General features: G+C 38.4%; 1 protein-coding gene across 13 annotated transcripts in view; it reads right to left on the bottom strand.

Annotated features, from left to right (window-relative positions):
• The window catches only part of MITF (melanocyte inducing transcription factor), a 645,672-nt gene that overhangs the window by 20,990 nt on the left and 597,209 nt on the right, over nt 1-27,473 (bottom strand). For 10 of the 13 annotated variants that reach the window (XM_068253961.1, XM_068253960.1, XM_068253964.1 and 7 more), the window contains 3 exons: nt 13,449-13,670; nt 8,934-9,026; nt 5,694-5,811 (listed from right to left, as the gene is read on the bottom strand). In XM_068253961.1, the coding sequence (XP_068110062.1) occupies nt 5,694-5,811; nt 8,934-9,026; nt 13,449-13,670 (433 nt within the window). Of the gene's footprint in view, nt 1-5,693; nt 5,812-8,933; nt 9,027-13,448; nt 13,671-18,433; nt 18,540-27,473 lie in introns of those variants that run through there. The other 3 variants (XM_068253967.1, XM_068253968.1, XM_068253959.1) reach the window with 3 other exon arrangements.

The following is a 27,473-nucleotide window of genomic DNA, read 5'->3' as shown; positions in this document are numbered from 1 at the left end:
AATTTCTATTATTACTAATTTAGCTTCATATTAAAACTTGAAAATAAGGTATCCATCAATTCAGAAGCAGATAAGAAAAGAGTTTGGAGTCACATAAAAAAAATGATAATAATAATTCCTTTTTTGTGTGTAGTGCTTTTCTCCTGTCTCCCTAACACTGCTACTGCCTATAGAGCGCGCCCTAGTGGCTGCAGCTCTGGCGCTTTAAATCTGCCAGGAGAAAAGCGCAATATAAATGTTCTGTGTTCTGTTCTGTTCCTGTCGGACTCAAAATGCTTGTGAGGCAGCCACTAGAACACACTCAGTAGGCAGTGGCAGTGTTAAGGAGCCTTGCCCAAAGAACTCCTTACTGAATAGGTGTTGGCTTACTGAATAGGAAGCGCTGAGCTTTGAACCCAGGTATCCTATGTCAGAGGCAGTGCCCTTAACCATTACACTATCCAGCCACCATGATAAGGACTGTCTTTACAAAACAAGGATAACTGGAGATTGCTGAAAAGTTTAATTGCAGTCATGACCATGAACCTGCACTGAAAACTTAAAAAAATGTATCCAGGATAGCTTGGTGAACTTTAGTGAATCAGCCTCTATACTCTCTGTTTAATAGTATGATCTGTGTGAAGGCTCTCATGAAATTCCAGCATAAGCAATTAAATGCTTGGCCACTAGATGGCAATCCAATTCCATTTTGGTAATCACATTCATCCTGCTAACTGTCAAGGTTAAAGCGGACCCAAACCAAACATTTTTTTAATTCAAAATATTTAGTTGCACCACTCTGACAAATACAAAGATAAATAAACACTCCTTCAAGCCCATGAGCATTTCAGTGCATAAATGTAAAATATTTTATATTTGTCATCATGCAGCTGAAAAAAGGCTGCTATTTATTATTATAATTTAGAAAATAGATTTTATTTCTGAAATCTTGTATTTTTAATTTGGGTCCACTTTAAGAAGGGGAATCCAGCAAGACTAGATTGGGGTCATTAGCCATGATTTGCTATTAAGTGCTTAGGATTTGCCCCTTTCACACTTGTTATATCAGATAAAAAATGTTTGCTACTAAGTAGTTTTAAAATCAGTGGCCGTGTAATTGCATTTCTGCAACATTTTATTTTAAGACTTAAAAAAATAAATAAAATAAAAATACTATCACTACATTTTTTCATGATCACCTAGGAGAAAAGTCAGGAAAAAAAAGTTAATAGCATATGGGCCCAGGGCACATATGCAATTCATCTTTTCTCCTGAGTTTTCTCCTAGGTCATAACTTTCTGCCCATTTCTATTGAAAAAGTACCAAAAAGTTGGTGTAAAAAAAACTATCAAATTATTTTGAGTAATTTCTTGTTTGCAGATGGTTTGAAAGGCATTTTATTGATAAGGTGTGAAAATATCACACTGGGGAAAATTCAAGAGAAAGCATTAATTGCATATGGGCCTAGGTCTCTTGTGTCATGGCTCAAAGTGAGACTTCTGTTTTGTTCTTGCATCTCAGTTTCATACACATTTTCATACTAGCTCATTCTCACATGTATGTGTGCTTATACATGTGCATACGCGCTGACACACCATTACCGCTGCCCTTCACTAATCTAAAACTCCTGGTGCAACCTAGTGTGTTGACTTCTAGGAAGGGAGGTGTGGCTGAGGTGCCCCTCATTCCCCACTCCCTTACCCCTTTCTCCCCACACAATGAGAATGTGGAATGGGGCTTGGAAAGCAGCATGCACTGAGTCTCCTTCCCATAGGAACCGAGATAGAGTTTGGACAGGGTAGTCCTATCATCTGTGTGCATTTTTAGACATTTATACCCATAGTTCTAGCTTGGCAGGAAAGGGGTGCACTTAATAGCGTAATAAAAAAGTGTTTTAAAAATAGCATTTAATTTAAAAAAGAAAAGGTGTTTCACAGGATAATCAACAAATAAGTGTGTCTGATTTCTTTACTTAGATTAGTAAATAACCTCCAATCAGGCTTTGAAAGGTCCGAGTGTCTGCGTATTATCACTTATCTCCAGACATCTATTTCATGGTTGCCAATTGGCCCTGATTTTCAGAGACAGTCTAGACCTTTAAAGCTTGATCTGTGAAGTGTTATGCCCCTGGATATATCCCTGAGTTTACAAAACTGACCAACTGTCCCCGTAAAATCTAATTTTCTGCATATTTAAAGCATGACACTAGGCAGACTGCTAAATCTCCAGCTGAAGTACATGCAGGCGTCTTGTTTCATCTGACAAAGGATCTGAAATTCTTTGCAGACATAAGCACTGCACAGCCCTTCTGCACTGAATGTAGACAAGTGATATCACAGATCTTGTCACTCTACCTCTGCAGCTTCTTATGTCATCTAACTACTCATTGGAGAGTAAAACATTACACTACTGATTCATTATCCAATAAGAAAACAGGTGACACCGGAAACTGGAAAACTGACATGAAAAACAGACATTCCTGACATTGCAGTGCAGCAGAGTTGTGCAATTGACAGGACTAGCCGAATAAAATGGGAAATCATTTCACAAGGAACCCCTTTTATATATTATGTTCTATTGTGTAACTTGCTGTTTGTCTGGAAGTTTGATGTACTTGGGATAATAGATTAATTTCCTGACTTTAAGATACTGAAAAATTTGCAATGAAAGCTCATGTCATCCAAATGAAATTTGCCATACAGCTATAATGTATTATATTGGAATAAAAAAAAAAACAACAACAACAACAAAACAAACAAACTGTACCCTAACATTTTGCTTAAGCTAAAACTGTGGAAGAAGCCAAAAATGCAGATAGTGGGAGGCAGGAGGTGCCACAAAAATAAAAATTCTAATATTCCCGGGGAAGCGGGGGAACACTCGTGAAGCGCATTGTCTCTTAAAGAGAACCAGAGATGAAGCACCCTCATGTATTTTATTACATTTATCAGTGGGAACATGACAGTAAACACCTACCCTGCTTTTAGTTTTATTCTTCTCAGTCTAATCTATCTGTTATCAACTGTGATAAGAATCCACCGACTATTCAGTCGAGGTTTGACCTGGAATCATTATAGCTGAGTCACTCTTCTGTGGAGTCTTTTCAAGCCCAAGCCTTCCCCCTCCTGGCTCAAATTTCATGCTTTACATACTGAGAGCTGTGATAACATGGGAGGGGCTGCTGCTGCAGGAAAAATCTCTGTCTAACAGACAAGTGTGGCTGTGTGATCTGTGTGCTCTGTCTGTGCAGCCTGTCATTATTATCTACTGTATGCAGTTTCATTACTATGAGAGACACTTCCTACAGGCAGCCACAAAGCATACCAGAATATGAAGTTGAAAGCACACAGATGAAAGCCTACAGCAGCCCTGCTTGTCTATAGTCTCATATAGCCTAGACAGCACATCCAGAACACCTTATAGCCTGGAAGCAGAAGGAATATGAGCCGGCGGCCATATTGGATATTTCCTGGAGCAATAATGGATAAAAAGCACTCAAAAAGGCACACCAGAGTGGCGAAATTATCGGGTAGAGCATTTATTCTTTACAAGCTATCAACTGATATGTTTATTTTGTGTGAATCGTTCATCTCTGGTTCCCTTTAAAGAGACTCTGAGGCAGGGGTCACACTTGTCTTTCAGTTTTCTACACTTTGCAGAAAACTGAAAGACAAGTGTGACCCCTGCCTTACAGCTGGTAATGTAATTTATAGAGAAAACCGACAAATTGCGCAAGATGTCAGTTTTTTTTCTGCATGCGAAATCTGCATTAAAGTGTGACCTTGCTTATTGGTTAACATGAGTTCTCAGTTGAAGTCAGTTTTTCTGTGCAGAAAACGCGTACGAAAGCCGGTAAGTGTGACCCCTGCCTGAAGTCTCCAAGAAATGAGGTTCTTACTTTAAAAACCTAACATAATTGCCTATCCTAAAACACCGAATCCCGCAGCTGAAAACTCCATAAATCACCCCAAACTCCTTGGGGCACATCGCTGGGCTCATTCCTCATAGAGGCAGAGCTTTGGGCTGCAGCTCTGCCTCTACACGCATCCATCAGCGTGGATCGCTGCCTCTCCCCGCCCCTCTAACTCTTCTTTCACTGAGAGGGGTGGAGGAAAGGCGGCAATCAGCACTGATTGACGCGCATGGAGGTACAGCTACAGCCCAAAGCTCTGCCTCCTTAGGGCAGCAAAATCCACAACTAAGAAAGTCGTGGATTTTACCGCGGGGTTAGGGGTGATTTATGGAGTTTTCAGCAGCTGGCATGCAGCGTTTTAGGAGGGGCAATTATGTTAAAGAGGTTTCTAAAGTAAAAACCTCATTTTTTGAAGACTTCAGAGTCTCTTTAAGTGTTCAATGAATTGGTTTTTGCCTTTTTGGTTCTCCTTTTTCAAGGTTAGTCACTCTGTATATATTAAAGTTATTAGAATTTTTATGTATTGGTGTACCTCCAACCTCCCACTACAGTTCATCTTCCTCCTTTAGGGAATATTTAGGATAGCCTCCATATATCCAGGATTTTTTTTGTTTTTTGGAGAGTGATCATCCACACCTGTAGGATATACTAAAACCCTAAGTGGAGACTGGTAGCAACCCAGTTTTGTGAGTATCTCTTTTTGTACTTTTTTTTATTCCTTTATTGCTCATACTACACTATACTGGTATGCCCATTTCTGTTTCCAGCTGGAAGCTTAGCCTTCAGTAAGTGTACCTTTAACAATGTGAATGCATTGTTAAACTGATTGTACTGCTCCAAAGGCAAGTAGGGAGTAGTAAACCCAACTCCACTCTGGTTAAGATGTTGCTCTCTGTAGAATGGAAGACAGGGGGTACACCCCTCCACCAAGGGTGGACAAGCTTGCAGATAAGTAGAACATAACATTATATATTATATCCAATATTGTGGAGTTTACAATAAAGTTTTTTGTCTGATGCAGACAATTCCAGTCTTCAATAGGGGGGTAAGTTCACAACTACCTCCCAGTTTTAATCTGTTTTTAGTGTATTTTACCCTGTTTGGATAACTCCTGGACTGACTCAACAATCAGTAAATAGTATACTAATAAAGTAATCTGAGTGATAAAATGCTACTGTATGTATCCCCCATTATACTACTTAGTGGGAGTTGTCTGGTGTGATTTTGATGCTAGCTTTGGCAAGGCAAAGGGCAAGGTCAAGAGTGTGGAGGATTTTTGGCAAAGCAGTAAACAAAGGGGCTGTGTTGCTGAAATATGACTCTAGACAAGGTAACAGCTCATGCTTTCCTTTCTCATTGGTCTTTTAGTATGGAAAAAAAAAAGTAAGGGATTCTAGAGAAGGTGGAAGCCAGTACTGGACAGCCATCAGGGCCTAGGCAGCAATTGGGGTTGTTTTACAAGTGCTCCAACTCTGCTTCTAGAACCAAAGCATTATTGAGCAGCCGCCACATTAAAACCTTTCTGAAAAAGAACTTTAAAAATATAAGTCCCCCCCTCGCAAAACCCCAATAGCGCACTGTAAAATTTTATTTTACCATTACGTAAACAATATTGCAAAATAGAGTCCCCTGTTTCCAACTGCAGTATCTTATGATGGGCATACACGGGTCGACACTACCTTATCAATCGAGCCGCCGGGTCGACTCGTGTATTCCCAGCATAACAGCCGGACTGTTTTTTGCAATAAAGATGCGCTGGATCCTGATATCTGTTTTCTCTCTAACATCAAAATCGATTTACCTGTAAACTCCCTTTTGATATTGGGAAGATTAGCAGGGCAAGAATTACTGATGTTTAACCCATGAGCAGGCATACCTTGATTTGCATATATGTCAATCAAATTTGCAGACACTGGCATCTGAAAGAAGCAGAAACACACAAGTATTAATAATAATAACTATGAGACACGTGTACAAAACAGCAACAAAAACACAATCACTATGGACTAAGTTGTTTAGGGGTTAAAAAGGCTACGTATATATACAGTCAATTTTTTACATGGTTAATAAAATCGATAAAACTCACATCCAGGAACACTGATCCGAGTTTCTTAATCTGAAAAAAATAGATCCTTAAACTGTTCTGATTTACAGAACTACAGAAACAAGTGTCAAGTGCAACAATAGTTGTTGTTTTTTTTCCTTTAAGAAGAAACTCCATCCAGCATATGTGCTTGCATGGGCATAGAGGACTTGAAATTTGCAGTTTTTGGCCTTCTCTTTTGCAACTTATGAACTACCAGGTTCTTTACATTATGAACTCATAGACAAACACTATGGGGTTGATTCACAAAGCTTACTTATTTTTCCCCCTAAATTTAAGGCTCTGATTCAATTCACCTTCTTCTCCTAAGTTTTCTCCTAGGAGATCTTTTTCATCTTCTGTTTAAAGCGGAATATAACCCTGCATTTCAACTTTGCTCTAAAACATTATTTACAGTATATTATATGCAACCAGCATTTTTTTTTTACTAGACCAGCATTGGAAGGGTTACACAGGGCTTTAAAGTCCCTGGAGATTTTTGCAGACGCATCCGAACTTGAGTTAGATACTTTTTGTTTACACAAATGTATCTAAGTGTTTATTGTGACTCAACTCTCTCACGGAGAAGGAGTTGGAGGGCAGCCAAAGAGTGTGTAACATTTCTAAATATATACATACAGTATAACTAAATAGAATGTAACTATCTGAACGTCTGCTCGGAACTTAAAACCTCTGTGTTTAACCCTTCCAATGCTGGTCTAGTAAAAAAAAAACTGCTTTTTGCATATAATATGCTGTAAATAATGTTTTAGAGCAAAGTTGAAATGCAGGGTTATATTCCGCTTTAAAATAACTTTTTAGCACTCTTCAAATGAAAAAGTACCAACAAGTAGGTGAAAAAGAACTGACATTTATTTCTTGCTTGATGGTGGCTTAAAATTAATTTTATCAATAAGGTGTGAAAAAATCACCTAGGTGAAAACGCAGGAGAAAAAAATTAATGCATATAAACAAGGAGAGATAAATCATGAGTTAAGTCAAATAAGAAGAGATAAACTATGAGTTAAGTCAGTTAAGGAGAGATACATCATGAATTAGATTAGATAAGAGAGATAAGTCATGACTGAGTTACCATAAGTCATTAGAGGAGAGATAAATTGTGAGTTAATACGTAAGGCGACATAATTCAACAGAAAAGCTTTGTGAATCAGCCCCAGTGAACATTTTTTACTATGGTTCTCTTAAGCTGGAGATGTTTGGATAAAATAGATAACCCTGCAAAACCTGGACCTGCAAATTTTCAAGTATATAATTGTATCTTACACAAATGCTCATTCACTAAGTTTTCAGCAACCATCATTATCAGGACCTGCTTATCCAGTGTCTAGAGTCTGGATTTGTGGATAACAGGACACAAATGATCGTTAAAACGATCATTCAAATTTTCAATAAAAATTCATTGACTTTAGCAAAATTTTAAATGACCGGTCCCTATGTGATCTGTCATGATGGCCGTTCAAAAGAAACAATCGTCATGGTTCATCATGCTGTGCCTAATCTTTTAGAGCAGAGAGGAAGTTCTGAGTTGCTGTTTTGCAGATGCAGTTTCTGACTTTTGTCTTATCTAACCACAAGAAAAGTTCAGTTTTAATTGACTACCAAGTAGCCAGAAGGTAGGGGTTGAAGAATAATAATGTGAAAATCAGTACAAGCAGGCCTGAGTGATCTGTAGTATTTTTTAATATAGCTGGATTATTCAAAAGAAAAGTATTTCATGTTAAGAAACATCATCTGTGCTTTTATTCTGGGATATAATGGATGGATGGATTCGCTACAGGGTCACATTAAATGACAATTATAGCATCAGATCCTAACACGTAAGGACTAATTCACATAGACTCCTGGACAGTGCAGTTACTGCATGGTTCAAATGCCCAGCAACCACTGACCTATCACACATGCCATTGCTGCACTCTCCCTCTGAATTTTGGCACATCCAGGTGATTGGAGTCAGTAGTTGCCAGAGAGTTAAATGTCTGACAGAAGGTTGTTGCTTGCCTAGACTTTATGAAATTGTTACAGTGCTGTGTAAGTACCATTAGACTGCCACCTCCAGCTGCTCAAATGTGATATACGATTGGGTGTAGCTGGCATTTTTTTTTTTGCTATACTTTACAGTCTGATTGACAAGTTTTAAAACTATATCAAATTCTTGTTTTACTGCCGTACATTATAGATAAGGCCATAGTACACTATAATAATTGCAGTATTTGTATAGCGCCTTACTCCTGTCGGACTCAAAGTGCTTGCGAGGCAGCCACTAGAGCGCACTCAGTAGGCAGTAGCAGTGTTAAGGAGACTTGCCCAAGAAACTCCTTACTGAAATAGGTGCTGGCTTACCATATTTATCAGTCACCAATGTATGAGACTGATTGACTAAATCAATAATGCAAGCCACTTTTCCGCTTACATTTTCCAGCCAAACCAGCAGGTGGAGATCATTTGTAATATTTTATACGTTTGTCATTAGAATTTTTTTAATCTATTTTCAGCGCTGTATAAGATAAATAAAATATGTTTAAAACTATGCATTATTTTTAAAATATAACAGCTTCATTTTGATTTTCATTAATCAACAGCTCCATCACCCAAGTAAAAAATATTCACTGCTTTCAATGAAAACTTCAAGCACACCTATGGCTATTTATGATTCTTCAGTGTTTCTGTCTATGCAGCTGCTGCAAAATCATTAGATCACAAGTGGCTAAATAAATCACACTCACTTCACTTAAATAAGTGTACACATTTTTAATTTTCAGTGTGATCAAAATTTGACAAAAAAAAGGAAAAAATAACACATCCTCTATATAGACAATCTAATGACGAGATTATAACTTCACCATAGGGACTCAAACAAAGACTTCTGTAACAAAAAGTCTTTGTTAAAAAACAAAAATTACAGAAACGGTTAGAAGGCACTGGTCAGATGTACCGTACCGTGTTTGCCATTTGCATAGCTGGATCCATCATAAGAATTTCCTCATTGTAACTAGATTCCAGGCTAATGATGTCATCGATTACATCGTCCATCTACAAAGAGAAAAAAAATGATTGTATTGGTATTGTATTATTTAATAAGAACCTTAGAGCCTACTCTTGGTGGTCTAATTTCCTAAAAACATAATTTTTGCACTAGGAATTTTTTTTTATTTTTGCACACAAATAATCAGATTAAAAATGTTTTTGTCTCCCTTTTAGATGTCTAAAGCAAAGACAAGGTTTGCCTAGTAAGTTAAATGTTAGCGGCCACATTAAGACATGGTAGTGTGGCGATTAGATCAGTTGTATATAATAATTGCATACAGAACAAATTGAACAGTGTAAATAAGGACAATTCAGTAAAATTGTCTCTTTCATGCACAAAAATGAAATTGCTAGAGTTGCAAGTATAAAAATAAAAACTACAGTGATTTTAAACGAAATCTAAAAGTGAACATTAAAGGACATATTTATGAAGGACATTTAGACATTAAAGATGACAGTCCATGAACGCACCACTATCTACCCGCTGTGTGAACCAGACCTCACTTGAGGCAGGCACTTCTGTTAAAGCCAACATGTCACAAGCTGGACAATAGAAAGTAAACACATAATTAGAAAAATACACCTCCGGTAAACGGGGAATGTCAACATGATCAATAGCTCCAGAAACATTTGTGCCTAAAGGCAATGCGAAAGTAAAAGGAGCTGAGATCTCAGACTCTACTTAATTAAGTCTTCCGTCACATAAATATGCCAAAAGGAAGACTTGTAAGGTAGTAGAGGGTGCATTCAAGCTAGACATTTCCAAGAAAAGCGGAAATCTATGCAGTCCATCAGTGGTTTTGTATCACTGGAACTACTAATCATTTTGCAATGCAGTTTATAGAAAGTAACTTCAGAAAGTGCTTTTTTATTAAGTGCTTAGTTTCTACTGAACAGATGTGTGATATGTTTGCTATACAACAGATATTAACTAGTTCACCCCACTGGCTATTTTAACCTTACCGCCAAGAGCCATTTTTTACTTTTCAGTGCTCCTCCCATTCATTTGGCTATAACATTATCACTGCTTATCACACCTAAATTATCGACATCTTGTTTCCCCCCCCCACAAATTATGCTTTTTTGTTGGCGATACTTGCTTTCAGTAATTATTTTCTATGCATTTTATAGGGAAAAACAAGGGGGAAATGAGAAAATACACAATTTCTCCAATTCCATCATTTATAGTTTTAATATAAACAATGCAACTATAGATAAAATCTGTATTATCCAATTAATAACACTAGAGTAAAGAATGCTATACACTATACATCACTTGCCACCTGCTGCGGAAAAACAAACAATTCCTCTTCTAGAAAGGAATAGATTCAGGAAATAATCGATTCCTACTACAAACTGCACATCAATTTTCCGATACATTCCAGCAGGGAATCTACTGATAACCTATCGAATTGCAGCACTGTACTATTCAATGCAATCTAACTCTATGTGCTATCGATATACCACCGCACCTGCCCTGCCCCCCAATTGGCAAAGCTCTTCCATCCGGTCCATTCGATATGTTTCATAGACTTTTGGTCGAAAAAGTCTATCGATCAGACATTTTGGTGGAATCAATGCCCTGAAGATTTATCAAATTTGCAGGGTATCAAATGGGAAAACTGGTAAATTTATGGGCACCTTTACATAATGTGTTTTTTTGTATTTTGCGAGAAGTTTGCAAAAATTGTTTTGTGTTGTAGTGTATTGTATATTACACAATACTATCACATTAATACTTTATTGCGTTCTGTAAAAAAAAATTAACAAAAATTCAAATAAAAAAAGAATAATTTTTACCATAGACTAAATATATCTTGTTCATTTATAATATCTATCTATCTATTTATCTATCTATCTATCTATCTATCTATCTATCTATCTATCTATCTATCTATCTATCTCGCTCTATCTATCTATCAGCTATCCAACAGCCTGTATTAACAATATAAATACATGTTATGAAACTTTTTTTTTATTGGGCCTCTTTTTTTCAAACCAAAGCTGTTACTGAATTATTTAAAGAACAAGCTATCTTTGGCAGTAACACCTCCACGAGGTAAACAGGATAGAGATCTGTCAAATATAGCTTTACTGTTCAATGTGTAACTAGCTCAATGGATAGCGTTGTTAAGAAAAAAAAATATTTTTTTATTTATATCCATATATACAGAGAGGATTTTTTTTTAGAACAGACAACAGTGATAATGTAGTTTTCTTCTAATAGGCAGTGAGATTTCAGTTCACTGCAGTATACAGAAGTTTCTTATTTTAGATTTCATAGATTTCATTTACACTGAATTAAAATAAATATATATGCTGTGTGATTTTCACAAGGTGGTGTACAGTAATATAGGTTTTACATATGTATATTATATTGGATACTGGAGAAGTGATCATGTGAAAACTATTGTGCATGTACACTGCTGTAAACTGTTTCAAAGTTAACAGAGTTTTTTTTTATCTCAAGAGATTTTTTTGAGATCTACCTAGAGATTCACTGTGGTGTAAATCCCCATCTACACCATCCAATTTTTTGTGCAATTCGATTCATTGATTCAATTCGATTCAATCCGACATGTCCGATCGGAATTCAATTCAAGTCGATTTGCTCTGCAATGGCAAAATAAATCGAATCAAATCGAATCCCGATTGGACATGTTGTATTGAATCGAATCAATGAATTGAATTGAATCGCACAAAAAATTGTATGGTGTAGATAGGGCTTTAGACTGATGCTGTTGTCAAACTGAAAGAAATTAGGTAATCTACTAAGATTTGGTATTTTAATGAAATCCGCTGAAATACGGTCCTTTGCGGAACTTTGCAGGAAATTTGTTACCCAAAAGGCTTGGTTGATTAAAGGACCACGATCGCAAATAAATAAATAAATAAATACAATTGTAAAATATAAAGTACATCTGTCCAAGACTGAATGCACTATAAATTGTGTTTTTCCTGTGTTGCCGTCACTTACAGTAGTTTGTAAAAAACAACAACAGATCTGACATGTTTTAGAGTAGTCCAACTCCTCACAGAGGATTTTCAGTGTTTTCTTATTTCAAAAAGCTCTTACTGAATGGTAGTTGCTCGGGCCAACTGTCATAATAGTATGCAAACAAATAGGGAGGCCAGCTGGCCTCCTTATATAGATCCTCTCCAGGGAGTGCTTTTGTAAAAAATAAAGAAAATAATGAGAATCCTCCATGATGAGATGAACTAGTCCATAACATATCAGATTTTTACTACCTACTGAAAGTGACAGCAACATAGGATAAAAGTACCGTAACTTTGGGGGGGGGGGGGGGGGGATATAATGTATTGTAAATATGTGTACACATGTATTTTAGATTTTATTTTTTCCCCGAAAGTGGTCTTAGGCACTCCCATGTGTAAATCTGACTCACCAACTAAGGCAATTTCCTGGCTAGGCTTTGTGCAGTAAAGCTATGAGTACAATTGTCCTGCAAGATCTTTTTTCCTTTAGTAAAGTTTACATACTATTTAACCTTAAGGCAGAAAGTTATGCCAAGCAATGTATATCATTCAGTACTGCCCCCAAACCACTTATGGTGAAGATGCTGTGTGATGTTGTGCAGCTCCATTCAATATAGCCAAGTTAAACAGCACAACCATTTTGATGAAATGCTGCTGGACTGACTTTTTTTTATTTCTTTTCATTTGCATGCTGCATTGCACTGAATAAGACTGGAGCACTGTCTGCAATAGAGAAGCCCAAGTGATGTGTATCCCTCAGCACTGTTTTCAGTCTCAACATTATACATAACCGTAACCTTAACCATTACATTAACCAGCATCCTTTTGCTACCTCATGCTAACCCTAACTAACTCATTAATGGTTCTACTACATTATCAGGATATCAGCATCAAAAGCTAATGATCTGATTGTTTGGTATACAGATAATGACAACGCAATATAATCAAGAAAACTGATCGTTTGATTCTTTGACCCTATGTAAAATTATAAGGTATTGAATATTGGGAAGAAAACTTCTAATATGGAGATTAATTTTAAATGTAACAGTTTTACAAAAGTAAAAAAAGAAAGAAAGGGAAGGAAGGAAGGTAGGAAGTAAGAAAGAACAGAGCTGGTGCTCACTAGCTCAGCACCACCTGGAACATTATTTCTGCTGATCATGTGTTCTTAGGTACAGTATGTGAAGCCTCTTTGCTGCGACCAGACAGTCATCTACCCTCACTGGTAAGACCGTCACTTTGATTGTCCAACCTACAGAAATCAACAACAGGAAGCAGTTACAGTTGTAGGCCAGTGCAGACCTAGTCAACACTAGACCTGCTTTTTTGTTTATTTTTATATTAGTGGTAAATATCTAAAACATTATTTTCTGTTGAAATAAAATGTACAAAATGGTAAAGTGCAAAAAAAAGGTTAAGTGGCTTTCTTACCTCTTTCTCACATGTTGTGCTCAGGGTCAGCATAGCCATGGGGCTGTTAGGGGCACTGCTGCCGGTTCCCGGTGGCATCATGTGGTCTCCTGGTTGGTTCGGACACGGCAAGCTTAGTGCTTTATTGGGGTGCTTGACAGTACTAGTGAGATATTGCTGTACCTGTTGTTTCTGAGCTTGCTGGATGTGGTACTTTGTAGGGTTTTCAAGGTGGGTCTGCACCTGCCAAATAACATCAGACATGGTCAGGTTGCCAGGTACATGCTGTAAGATATTTTTTTTTTTTCATTATTACAAATGACAACAGAAATGTAGGCAGTTGCGAACTTAAACGGTCACGCTTTATAAGTCTTTAAAAAATTCCTATACTGTACATAAATATATGAAAAATGAAAACCTGTAATGCATACAACAGAATGACTTCTCAAAGCTAGTAAACAACTAAATTAGTACTTCCCATTGTATGATGAATCGTCCACATCAGTTAAGGAGTCAAAAACTACCCTCCAGTACTAGAAAGTGTATATATAATGGAGGTGTGTTTTGTATAAGTGTTATACTGTGCTATTAAAGGCCTGTTTCCACTGGCACGGTTTCCGCGCCGAATCCGCAGAGTACCCCACAGGAAAATTGCGCGGGGAAACTCTGCCATAGGGTACAATAGTGCAGCCGGCAGAATCGCTTGTGCTAGCGATTCGGCCGACATTTCCATCTGGAGGCTGCGAATCCCAAAGCCATGCATGCCACGGGTGATGGGATTCATTTGCCTACCCGCACACCAGGAAGTGACGCCGCACGTCTTTCAGACGCGTGCGTCACAAGTGGAAACGGCCCTTACTGTAAGATCCATGTCTGAAATGTAAATACAGTGTACAATAACTATATCATTTTATAACTACATATTTTATCAAGCAAAAAAACAAAACATGGTGTGCTTGTCTTTTCAAGAAAAAAATCATCAATGCTGACGTCCATATTTTTCTTAATGCAGGTTTTGTTTTAGCAGGATGACGTTCCCGGTGATTTTGGCATTTAAATCTCTCCGTCATTCATATCTATATTTATGCATGTTTCAATACAGTTATTTGATACTTTAAAGGTCACTGATCAAGTGACAATTATTAATTATGGTTTTGTCAAAACAGTTACTAATAACATTCTTGCAGGTCCTAACATAAAATGAGGTAACAGAAATCACATAATTCAGTATATAGAGTTATAAAGTTTGATGTTATTATGGGAAACGTGTTCTCTTTTTAAACAGCCAAGCAGCACACAGTTTATTAAAAGGAGGTAACTTTTGTTTGCCTGTATGCGATACAGGTTCTCTTTGCCAAGGTCAAACTAATTCCTTTAAAACCCTACTCCAACCAAGAATTGTCATTTAGTTGTAGAATGAGTTGGTGAATGGTAATCTGTCACATTTTTACCACCTAATAAGGATAAATTCCCTTCTTTATGGCCCTGCTGACATGAGCCATTTGGACAGAAAGTGAGAGTAAATCTGTCCAGCAGGAACAGAGACATTAACCCCAAATAAACACACAGGGAAGATGATAGGATGAACGACAGATCATTTTCTGTCTGTATCTGTACTCTCCCTTGCTCACTCTGTGACACCCAGGGACAAGTCACCAATGAATAAGACTTAATTGGAATGTTTCCCTAGATGGACACAGACAGCAATAAAACCTGCCAGACAGCCCAACTTTTACCACTTTCTACAAAAGAAAAAACTAAAAAAAAAATGTGTATAGATAATTTGGGAGATTAACTTTACATTAGGTGAGAGATCTAGCTTATTCTGGTATACTATTCTCATAAACACCCCAGTAATGAAAAAAATTAAAGGGTTTTATCTTGAATTAGTCCTTATTTACAGATCTATTTATATAACTATTTTAGATTCCTTAACTGGTGAGATTCTGTGAGGATCAATGTCTCGCCTACAATAAACCATGCATAGAACCCGTGTAATTCAGTGCTTAAGTAATTAAACAGGTGAGTTGGCAACCATGGGAATGTGTCAAATTATTCCGTTAGTAAATGCATCAATTTCCCTTTCTGTCGTTGACATTTTCTTGCGTTCTCTTACAAGTGGCCTAATTTGCAGACGTTAAAACGTTCACTGCTAAACCTGGTGATCTATATTGGCTATTTTCACCTCAAATCATACCCATGCCCCGAAAATTGTAAAATATATTGAGTTCCCAAAAGTTAAATGACTAAATAAAGTAGTTTCAATATTCTTATTTAATATAAGATACACTCCATTTCAAATTATCTCTTCAATTTCACCAACCATTCCTCCTATCTACCCTAACCATCATTAACTGGTTAAGCAGTCACCCTGATCCTCACCAAACTCTCTGTCCTCAGAACCTGAAGTCTCCTGTGCTCTGCCCTACTTTTACATAGAAAGGGGTTAAGGGAGGGCCTACTTTTCCTCCTCTATCATAGTGTTAACTTGGAGTGCTTGGAAATTTCAAACAACCTGCTTAAGATTTTTTCACACTACATCAAAACATATTAGCCTTTTGCAAAAAAGAAAAAATATATATAATTTATTCTTAACTGGCTTTGTACATACTCTCCAGGTGTGGGTTTCCTTCAGTGGATCAGGTTTTCTTCTACAACCCCAACACACCGATATTTTAGATTAGATTGTGGCCCGTTTAAGTAACCCTAAATAATGTGAATAGTTCAAAGTACCCTGTAAGGTGCTATAGAAGTGTGTAAAATACCTACATAAATTCAAGTGCTAACAGTCATTTTCACACAGATATTTTATAAAATAATGCAGCAATTTGTACAGTATAATGTACAAAACTAAATGAAAATACAATTTTTGGAATGTGATATGATACACAAGATGCTTTCAAAATCCCCTCAAAACTTAATTTTAATGATAAGCTACCTTCAATGATATCCATCACTAAAAAGCCTTCCTGAGTGCATGAATTTCTGGATGAGTAGTATTTCCCGAAACTGGATGTATGCATGTGCAGTGTCTCATCAAGAAGAGTTTAGGCATACAATCATGTGATGTAAAAAAAAACAACTGTCCGTTTCCAACTATTATATCTTTAAACCAGATCTAATTTCCACTTCCATCAAAAAAATAATTAAATCAATTATTTCATATATAGATCCGTAATAGTATCAACATAATGTCAGGTGGACTTTTACAGTTCAGCTACATAATTAAAATATATCTGTGGCATGACAATTTTTTTTTAAATATTAAAGATATGATGCCTCAAATACAAGGTTTAGGAGAGTTTATATGCAGAAAACATTAATGTTTATTTACCTCCGTAAATCAGTAAATCATTGTATAAAAAATGTCAGGAATGAAGTAAACAAATAACAGTGTGGCTACTGTTTTGTTTTTAAAGAAAAGGTTTTAGATACTGTTTTATTTTTAAGGCTAGGTACACAGTAGCCGCAGTGCAATAAGAAGTCTAGGCAACGTTCACAGTGCGATGTTAGCATTGCATAGTAAAGTGTTGCGTTATGGTAACGACTGCTGCAGTGTGTTACCTCTAAAAGCACGCGTTACCAGCTACAGGAAAGCATACTTTTCATTGCCTGTATGCTTTACTATACCTGCTTAATGCGACAGTAACGCAGCTTTAATGTGCAATACCGCTTTTTGGTTGCGTTGTAATGTTGCGTTGCGACTTTACTGTCGCATCACAACACAGCATCCTACTGTGTACCTAGCCTCAATGAAGCCATCAGAAATGGAAATGATCAATGCTTGGAACATTCTGTATATATCTCGGTCTCTAGCGGACTCCTGCACACCACATGAACACTATGCATACTGTAAATAATTACAAAAAAAAAAAATACTATGTGCGTGCTAACTAATTTGTAATTAATAGCAAGATAATGTGCTGTACATCCATTCCACCATGGCAGGGCTTGGAGAAAAATAATACAGCACATCACATTATCTATTTGTACAATACCTAGGCGTGCAGACACATTTGTCAGTTCTTGACAGATATTGTTTAAATTGGAGAGGAACAGAGGGAAAGACATCTGGAGTGAGAAACATTTAGAAAAAGCCACTGCTAACAAAAATACTACTTTTCTGGCTGTTGCGCTGTTTTTCCACTTTTTATACGAGTATTTCCTGAGTAACTATCCTGGAATGAGTATGACTATCCGCTCTGCTGGCAATAAGCTTGTTACAGGTGTGTGATTCTGCCATCTTTCAAGCAGAAAGATCAGCGTGACAGCCAGGCAGTTGTTACTATATCTATTAATTGGGCATTGGCCTCCTTCATATTTCTGAAGTGAGAAGAATAAGGAGGATCCCATATCTATTTCCTTTTAAACAATACCAGTTGCCTGGCAGCCCTGCTGGTCTATTCGGCTGCAGCAGTGTTTGAATAACACCAAAAACAAGCATACGGCTTGAGATTAGATTGTGAGCCCCTGTGAGGGACAGTTGAGTGACAAGACAATATATATGCCGTACAGCACTGCAGAAGATGTCTGCACTATATAAATACTAGATAATAATAATAATAATGCGGCTAACCTAGTCAGACAATAATGTCAGAAACACCTGATCTGCTGCATGCTTGTTCGGGGGTTATTGCTAAAAGTATTAGATGAAGAGGTTCAGCAGGGCTGCCAGGCAACTGGTATTGTTTAAAAGTAAATAAATATGGCAGCCTCCATATCCCTCTCGTTACAGTTGTCCTTTGACAGCAATTTATTATTATTTATATTTCTACTCGATCTAAACATGATGCAGTGCCCTACATTAAAAACAGCTATGTAAAGGTACAGAATTAGGAGATATATGTTATGTCAAACAATTATACAAAGAATAGTCTATAAAGGATACTGTTATTTAATCAGCAGTACTACTGAAGCACAAAAAAGAAATAAATACGAATATTTACAACAGAAAAATATACGACATGATTATAAAAAAACAAACAAAAAACAAACCATAATCTCACCTGGTAATGATTATAGTCGAGCATTTCTAGCATAATAGTCCAATGGTTTTAGCCTAAAAATCGCCAAAATTGGGTTATCCTTGGCTCTCAAGCTGCTTGACTTTAAGACCACAGCCAAGTTTTGTAAACTTGCGCGTAAGAAACTTCATTAGAGACGTCCTGGGCTTATAATAAGCTAAGCTAATTAGTTACGCATGTAAAGAAACAAACAACTCATACAAGAGGCTTTTTGGAAACCAAGCAAGTGTAGCCATTTATCAGGATGCTATTTTTTTCTGTCCACTTTGACGTCATGCTATTTCATAAACATAAAAGGACCTCTTTAAGGGTCCATGTTATCAAAGTCAAATTGACAAAGCGCTCCAGGCGTTATGTCTATTCATCTTTTGTTCCAGTGCTGTGGACAGACAAGGCTATGTCTTTCTAATACATAAGGTTAAAAGTTGTGTGTTCTTTTAAAAAAAAAAAAGGAGACGCTACATTAAGATTGCTACGCCTGAGTCTCCCCTACACGTTTGTTACTTCCATGCATTACAGATGTCTCCTTGATGGCTCTATGCCATCTCTATCACGGCTGTAGATGGCATCACCACCTACTGTAAATATTCATTTGCCCCACTTAACGTGGACCGAAACTCAACAGTTATGGTGCATCACAGTACTAATTCAGCCTCCATCCTGCAGCTAAATGTCACTGAAGGACCTGAAAGGTTCACCCATATTTTTTTTTTCTGTGCAAAAAATAAGATTTCCATTTTTCTAGCATGCATTCACGTGATGTACTAACAAAGATGCGGTTCCTATCAGTGGTTAGCATTAAACTATACCTGAACTGAGCGGGATATGGAGGCTGTCATATTTATTTCCTATTGAACAATGCACATTGCCTGGCTGCTCAACTGATCCTATGCCTCCCATAATTTTAGCCATAGACCCTGAACAAGCATGCAAACAAGATGTTTCTGACTGAAGTCTGACTGGATTGGCCTCGCGCTCCTTTCAGGTGTGTAATTCAGACACTACTAATGCCATAGAGATCAGCAGGACTGCCAGGCATTTGGTATGGTTTAAAAGGAAATAAATATGGCAGCCTCCATATCCTTCTCAGTTCACATGTACTTTAAGGCCGTGCTGGATAGTACCCAACAATGAAAGAGTTGTCTACTGACTTAATTGCCCCACGATTCGTTGCTAGTACAAACTTTTAATTAAGATTGGTCAATCACTGACCAATTATACAACCTCCATGTAGTATAAGGATTTAACTACACAATCTGCTCATAGTAATCAATATATGTTGACCCCCCCTACTACATGTAGATGCTAAAAGTGGTCAGTGGTTGACCAATCATAAATTAAAGTGGGTACCAGGCTTTAGAGTGCACACACACACATCCAATTTTGATTGGCCAATCACTGACTAATTGTACTACCTCCATGTAGCATTAGGGCCAACAGATTTCGAGCACTATGAGCGATTGTGTATTTGAAGAGAACCTGAACTGAAAATTAAAAGTCAAGATAACCATACACAGGTCATACTTACATCCTGTGTAGTCTACTCCTCAATCTCTTTCTCTTTTCCTGCATCCCATTTGTCCACTGTGATCAATGGAATTTTCCGTCCTTCATTTTAAAAATGGCCATTACCCCATAACAGCTTCCTAGTCAGCACACTGTTAAACTGTAATATCGCCCACTTGAGCCATAGGGAAACATGGACATTACCTTGCGCATTCAGTTGTACCTGACATCTGCTGATATATAACTGACAGCAACTGGTATATTTCAGTTTTGACAAAATATTGTCAGAACTGGAAGGGAGCACTGTAACAAAAAAATGGTGAGGAACTGACGGTGAGGTAAGTATGTAATAATCATTTGCAACTACGTCATGTGTTTATTTTAAATCATTTTACTCACCTCAGGTTCCCTTTAAACTTTTATACTGTATGAAAGTGGAAAAATTGTCAAATTATTGGCCAATTAAAACTAGATGTGTGTACACATCCATAAGCCTGGTACATGCTTTCAATTATGATTGGCCAATCACTAACCAATTTTACAACCTCAATGTAGTATGAGGGTCAACAAATATGGAATACTATGAGCAGATTGTGTAGGTAAACCCACATAGTACCTGAAGGCTCTAGGGGAAACTGTAGGTAGAAGGCCAAACGCTATGAAACCCCACAGAAAAACTGCCCACCGATGCAGGATCAGGTCAGCCAAGCCATGAGCAACAACAGGTGAAGAAGGATCCGCAGACTCAGTGGGACAGTAAAAGCTGGTATTCTTTATTTGACAAGCCACGTAAAATGACACAAAAACAGCCACAGGAAGGACTAACGCGTATCGGGCTCAAGGTTCGCCCTTAATCATAGTCAATGATTGACTATGATTAAGAGCGAACCTTGAGCCCGATACGCGTTAGTCCTTCCTGTGGCTGTTTTTGTGTCATTTTACGTGGCTTGTCAAATAAAGAATACCAACTTTTACTGTCCCACTGAGTCTGCGGATCCTTCTTCACCTGTTGTTGCACTAGGAGAAACCATGGGTGTGATGTGGATAAAAACTCAACCAAATGATAACTCACCTGACATGTTAAACTCATCAATTTGAACATTACAGTGGCTTTAGGTAATGCAGGGGCAACTGTTACTGCTTCTGCTGAGATAACCTCCACACCACACATCCCTAATTGCCTCAGTGCTTAGCTGTCATTTTTTTAACCACTTCATGCCATGAGCCGAAGGGTTTAAATCTGCGATGGGGCATGCATGTATGCCCCTTGGGTGCATGTGTGCTTTAGTGAAATAGCAGGGTTTTTTGTAAATGGCCTATTTGCACTAAAGTTGCTCGAATAGGACGCTTATATAAGTCCATTTTTTTCAAGAAGTGGTTAAAAGAACATTGAAAAAAATAAAAATTTGCATAACCCCTGCCTTCCAAGCTTCTGTTAATCCCTCTTCCATATAGGTTGATATTGCCAGAACAGCTAAGCCAAAGTGCAGCCCCCCCAAATATACAATATTAGCCAGCATGGTCCATGACATGGGGCAGGCTGCAAGAGGAGGCAAAAATGTATAATTTCTCCCATCTTGCAAAGCTTCCTTGTCAATATAAAGGAAAATGGCCTCATCTACACCTCTAGAGCCCAGGAAGAAATGGTAGAAATGTACAGAGGCCGAACAGAGGTGCCAATAAACAGAGGCGGCAAAATAGGATAAAAACGTCTAAAAAACGTTTAAAAAGGGGGAAGTGGTGGACTTACCCCCTCAAAGAAGAACAGACAAGTGTTCGTTATTTTTATATCAAACAATAACATTTATTAGAAGCTCCACTTTGCAACGCGTTTCGCGGGTACAGTCCAGCTTCATCAGGCAAATGATTGGAGAAACTTATACGAGTCTGGAATGCAGCCAAGTGGACAGAGGCGCTTGGCTGCGTTCCAGACTCGTATAAGTTTCTCCAATCATTTGCCTGATGAAGCGGGACTGTACCCGCGAAACGCATTGCAAAGTCGAGCTTGTAATACATTTTTTTTTTATATATGAAAATAATAAACTCTTGTCTGTTCTTCCTTGAGGGAGGTTAGTCCACCACTTTCCCCTTTTTAAACATTTTTTTAGAGGTTTTTATCCTATTTTGCCGCCCCTGTTCAAACATCTAAACATTTTTTTCTTCTAGACTTCTGTTCTTCCTTCCGTCTACCTGTCTTTTTATTCTTCAATGCAGAGCTTCCCATCCAACAGCATAGACTTCCTCCATTAATGGAATATTGGTTTTGTTCTTAAACACTGCAGCACTTATTTTTGGAGCTACTGTATTTATAAGGAAATGTGATTTGGGCAGCATGATGACATAGTGGATAGCACTCTTCACTTGCAGCACGAGGAACCCAAATTCAACTCTTGTCCAGGATGTTATCTACACGAAGTTAGTATGCTCTTTCCATGTATGTGTGGGCTTCCCCTGGACACTCCAGTTTTCTCAGGCATCCCAAAAACATACAGATAAATTAGCTAATTCACCCTCACACCAACTCCCCAAAAATTGACCTTAGTCTACAATAAGGACATATGACTAAGGTAGGAATTATATTGAGACCTCCTCTAATGGGCAGTTAGTGAGAATACTATATACTTTGTAAAGCACTGAAGAAGATGCCAGTGGTATATACCGTAAATACACGATAATGATAGTCAGAGATGCAGATAAGCCACTTTTGTGTTTAACAGTTTTAAATATGAGATTGCCCCCTTTTTAGCTTATGTATTAAGAAGTAATCTGATTCTTTTACAGTGGCAATCGGTGCTTCGATCACCAACTGTAATGATCCTAAATCCACATCTCAATTTGCTTGAATTAAACTTTGGGTCCTATTTTGCAAATGGCCAAAGTACGGATCAACAGTTGCCTATTGCCCTCCATTGTTTGGTATATTCCTGACTAACATAGTGAATTTTGGCCTACTGGCAGCTTCAAAGCTGGGGCTCCTCATAGTTTTGAGACCCACAAGCAATACGCCACTGGCGAGGATCAGGTAGCAATTCATAAGGTGGTCAGTGGAAAGCAACAAGCAACCCAAGAAGAATTGTCATGAAACCTTATTCATTACTTGACACAGCTGCTACTAGAACCAATTTTTTGATTTGCAGCTAATGAAGCATATTTTTGTAAACAAAGTCTTTGTTTATGCACTCAGTAGACCAACTATTGGGGCCGTAAAATGTGATTCGTTTTACTCACTTGACTGAAACTATATCAAATACCCTTATCTGTGCAGTGTGAAAACTGAATGCAATCGCAGCCTACATCTCCTCTCTGCAAGTAACTCAACTGCCCAAGCTGTTTTTACTTAACAATATAATCTCTATGGCCCTTACAGTTAGTTATATAGAATACGCGTGAAATTATTTGAGTTACTAGAAAGTACAGACAGTCCAAGTAAATAAGCACATCTGTGAAAGAGAGGAGAATGGTCAAAAGGACTGGCACCAACGCTAACTAATTGAGTCTGACCTTAAATGAAAATTGTCTCAGTACCAGAGCTGAAAGGGATCGCTTATGCCTTGCAGTCTTTACACTTTAACCAACTTAATCATCTGTTCTGATAATCTCAGCTAACAGTGAGGAGGCAGCCTTGTGCCTGTTCATGCAAGGTTGACTAAGTCAAGCTATATTTATAGCCCTAGGGTGAGGGGCAACAAGGAGAAGCAATCAGTTGACTGCCACTACCATTTTTTTTATGGCCACAGAAGACAAGTAATGCCTGCACAAAAATTAAAGGGATGGACAAAATAATCATGAATGACTGATCCAGCTATACATTTTTATCTCTGTGTTCCCATTTGAAAAGTAAATGTTTAAATGTGGGAAGGCTTTAAAGAGAGTCTGAAGTCAAATCTAAAAGAAAAAAAAACTCACCTAAGGAGAAGTAAGGCTCAGGGGTCCTGTAGAGCCTTCCCGTTCTCCTACCGCATTCCCCCACAGGCTCCCCATTAGCAGTCCATAACCAATTTTGCTGTGGACTGCTTTCTTCCGGGTTGGGGATACTTTGGCAGTCTTCGGAAGCACTCAGGCTTCTAAAGACGGGCCGCACTGCACTGTGCACGCGCCCTCTCTCACGTACTATCGCATGCGCAGTACAGAGCCGCTGGTCTTCGGGAAACCCGAGCACTTTCAAAGACTGCCAAAGTCTCGCTCGATGGGAGATTTAAGCGGTGAAGCCTGTGGGGAAATGTGGACAGCGGTAGGAGAACGGTAAGGCTCTACAGGACCCAGAGCCTTTCCTCTACTTAGGTGAGTATCTGTTTTTTTCTTTTAGACTTCCGATTCCCTTCAAAGGTTACTTTAAAAAAATATTTTTTAAAAGGTGACTCTACAGTGTTATAGTGGGCAATATAATGCCCCAAACACCTCTAAAACTAATTTTATGGCTCAAATAGGGATCACATAACTACTCGGTCCACATCTTGCTGACTGTACACGAAGGGGAGCAAAGTCTGGAACTAAAAGAGGGTCCCAGGCATCGGTGATGGGGTCGAGGAGGGAATGGGAAGGCTCTGAACCATACAAACACTTCCCTCTTCTTAGGCAAGTATCTTTTTCTTTTCTTTTTTTTTTGCCGATACAGGTTTAATTTAACTCACTTCACAGGACATCAGATAATTTCTAGTAGGGTTAGTACTTTATGTACTTATGCTTACCTCATCATGGGCAGGTTGCACAAACTTGGTAAGACTGCAGTAGATTTCTTCAGGATTTGTATCAGCAAATAAATGGTTTTCTTTAAAGGTTATTATGCTGTTGCTTATCTTTTAGAGCCGAGAGGTTCTGAGTTTAGGCCCGCTTTAAGTTATATTTGAACGATGTTCCCTATAATTATATTTCAGCTGCCCTGGGACGTTTCTTGGGTGTGGCTATGTTAAATAGCAATAAGTGATACAATCAGGGCCATTGCAGATATTTTTGAAATGTATTTTTAATTTGTTACCATTGAAACACAATTGGTTATTTTTCAGCATAAAGACTCACCAAAATCACGGGGCATATAAATATATATAAAAAATCCAGAAAATAGAGGAAGCAGAAGACTGCAGTGTAACCTGGCTCCGTGAGAGGAGAAGAATCAGAAGTCAGATGCATCCGATATTAATTTACACTCATGTTGGTTGTCAGTTGTCACCCACCTCATTAATATTAATTAATATTAATTATCACTATCCTTAGGGGAGCATGGCTGAATTTCACAGCTGACTAACAGCAGGTAAAATATTGTAGTTCTAACAGCACTTTGTCAACAGGTTTAGGCTCCGGGTAACAGGAAGCTAAGGATTAGCTGCCATGTAAGTTATATATAAAAGTATAAAAAATATATATTATATACTAAACTAACTTACTAATATTGGATCCAAAGAACTGTGTAGGAACCTATAATTCAGCCATTCATTTCTAATTTTTGACTTTGGATGGGCTAGGGAGGGGCAGAGGAGAGGGCTCAGCACACAGCAGATCATGGGGGGGAGTAACGTCACCTGAGGAAGGCGTGGACTTACGTCGAAACCGGTAGTGACGTCAGACAGCAGTCACTGCACACCGTTTCCCGCAGAAGGATGCCCCTGTGTGATTCCATCCACACCTCCAGCCCTGGCCAGGCTGGATTAGACTGAGGCGACCAACCGACGGGCTATGCAAGGCGCAGTATTACTATATAAAGTGTAAGTGCATTAATTGTTGCGTGTGTAAAATACATATTTGTGGTAATGCACCATCGGAGCGCTCTCTGTCTCCCCTCACCCTTTTATTTATTTAACACCCTGGCCCATATGCAACTTACTTTAACTCCTGAGTTTTCTCCTAGATCAGGGGTAGGGAACCTATAGCTCAGGAGCCGTGGCTCTTTTGATGGCTACATCTGGCTCACAGACAAATCAGTAGGAGTTGATTCACTAAGCTACACAGCTCAAGCAGCGCAGCTCAGTGTGGCAGGACAAGTAAAATTTTCAGAGTAGGCAAGCTACTGCTGTAGCATGCGCTACTAACTTACTCGCACTCCTCCCAAAACTAACAGCTGCTCCAATTGTCCCACCCTGGATCCTGTCAGGTCCAGTGAATTTGTAGGACAAGTTCCCCGCATTTTGATTGGGCCAAAGTGTGAGGATCTCGTCCTAGAAAGTGAATCAACCCCCAATCAGCTAGCTAATTGTACAAGCTGTTAGTCAGTATGTCTCCTCTATTGCTCTTGGTGGAAATTGCTGATGTTGCTGAAACCCAAGAGAAGCTGAAGATGTGTCTGACACTTCAGCTGCCTGCTGGATGAACTGTATACACATCACCATGGCAACAGGGATGTGAGCTCTACTGTCCCAGTTTGAAACATTGTATGGCTCTTACAGAATTACATTGTAAAATATGCGGCGTTTTGGTTCTCTCAGCCAAAAAGGTTCCTGACCCCTGTCCTAGATGATCATTTTCATCTTTGGACAAAAAGTAGGGAAATATAAATTGCACCCTGCAGGAAGAAAACACAGAGACAACAGGAGCCCAAATGGTGCAGTATGTCACAGTACCAGAAGCATGTAAAATATGCGAATGTATTATACTCACAAAGGTGGGTTGCAGAAGGGCAACCGACCACTAGAAGCAGGTGGAGATGTATAACCCCGACTGCACTCGGGTGACCAGACAGAGCTGGTGATGGTCGCACTCTTGATAAAAAGCAAACCTCAAATGACCTAAACTGGTCAAAGAGGGTTGATCCCCCTCCAAAAGGAGGGTGAAGGCACAAGGTAAAGGGGGAAGAGGCGCCCAGAGCAGATAAAATACGTTAAAAACAAATAAAATGAAAAAAGTGAGGCGGCTTACCTCAATGAAGACAAATTCACGTATTAATAGAATTTTATTGCACTGGCAACGTGTTTCATGGGTGCATACCCACTTCCTCAGGCCAAATAGCAGTGCCTAATAGTGCTTGTAGCCACAAATAAGGCGCCTTATTTGTGGCTACAAGCACTATTAGGCACTGCTATTTGGCCTGAGGAAGTGGGTATGCACCCACGAAACGCGTTGCCAGTGCAATGAAATTCTATTAATACGTGAATTTGTCTTCATTGAGGTAAGCCACCTCACTTTTTTCATTTTATTTGTTTTTAACGTATTTTATCTGCTCTGGGCGCCTCTTCCCCCTTTACCTTATTTTCATCTTTGATTTAGAATAACTTTTCAGGACTTTGCAATGGAAAAAGTAGAATAGGTGAAAAAGTACTATCAAAATTGTTTTGATTATTTTTTGCTTACTGGTGGTTTAAATTGCCTTTTATTGACAATTTTGAGAATATCACCTAGAAGAACACTCAGGAGAAAAAAATAATTGCATGTGGGCCCCTATATCTTGTCTTCTGACCAAACTTGACATATTTTTCCTCTTTGTAATTAGCAACATGTTCCCTGGATATGTGGAGGGTCTCTAGTGCCTTTTTGTTGCATTTGATGGCTGTAGTTACAGCTGAGGCCAGTTTCACACCTAAGATTAGTG

The sequence above is a fragment of the Hyperolius riggenbachi genome, chromosome 9 (genome assembly GCF_040937935.1).
Source record: "Hyperolius riggenbachi isolate aHypRig1 chromosome 9, aHypRig1.pri, whole genome shotgun sequence".
NCBI classification, from domain to species: Eukaryota; Metazoa; Chordata; class Amphibia; order Anura; family Hyperoliidae; genus Hyperolius; species Hyperolius riggenbachi.
Note: the sequence above shows the minus strand (reverse complement) of the source record. Positions and strands in the feature narration are given on the sequence as shown.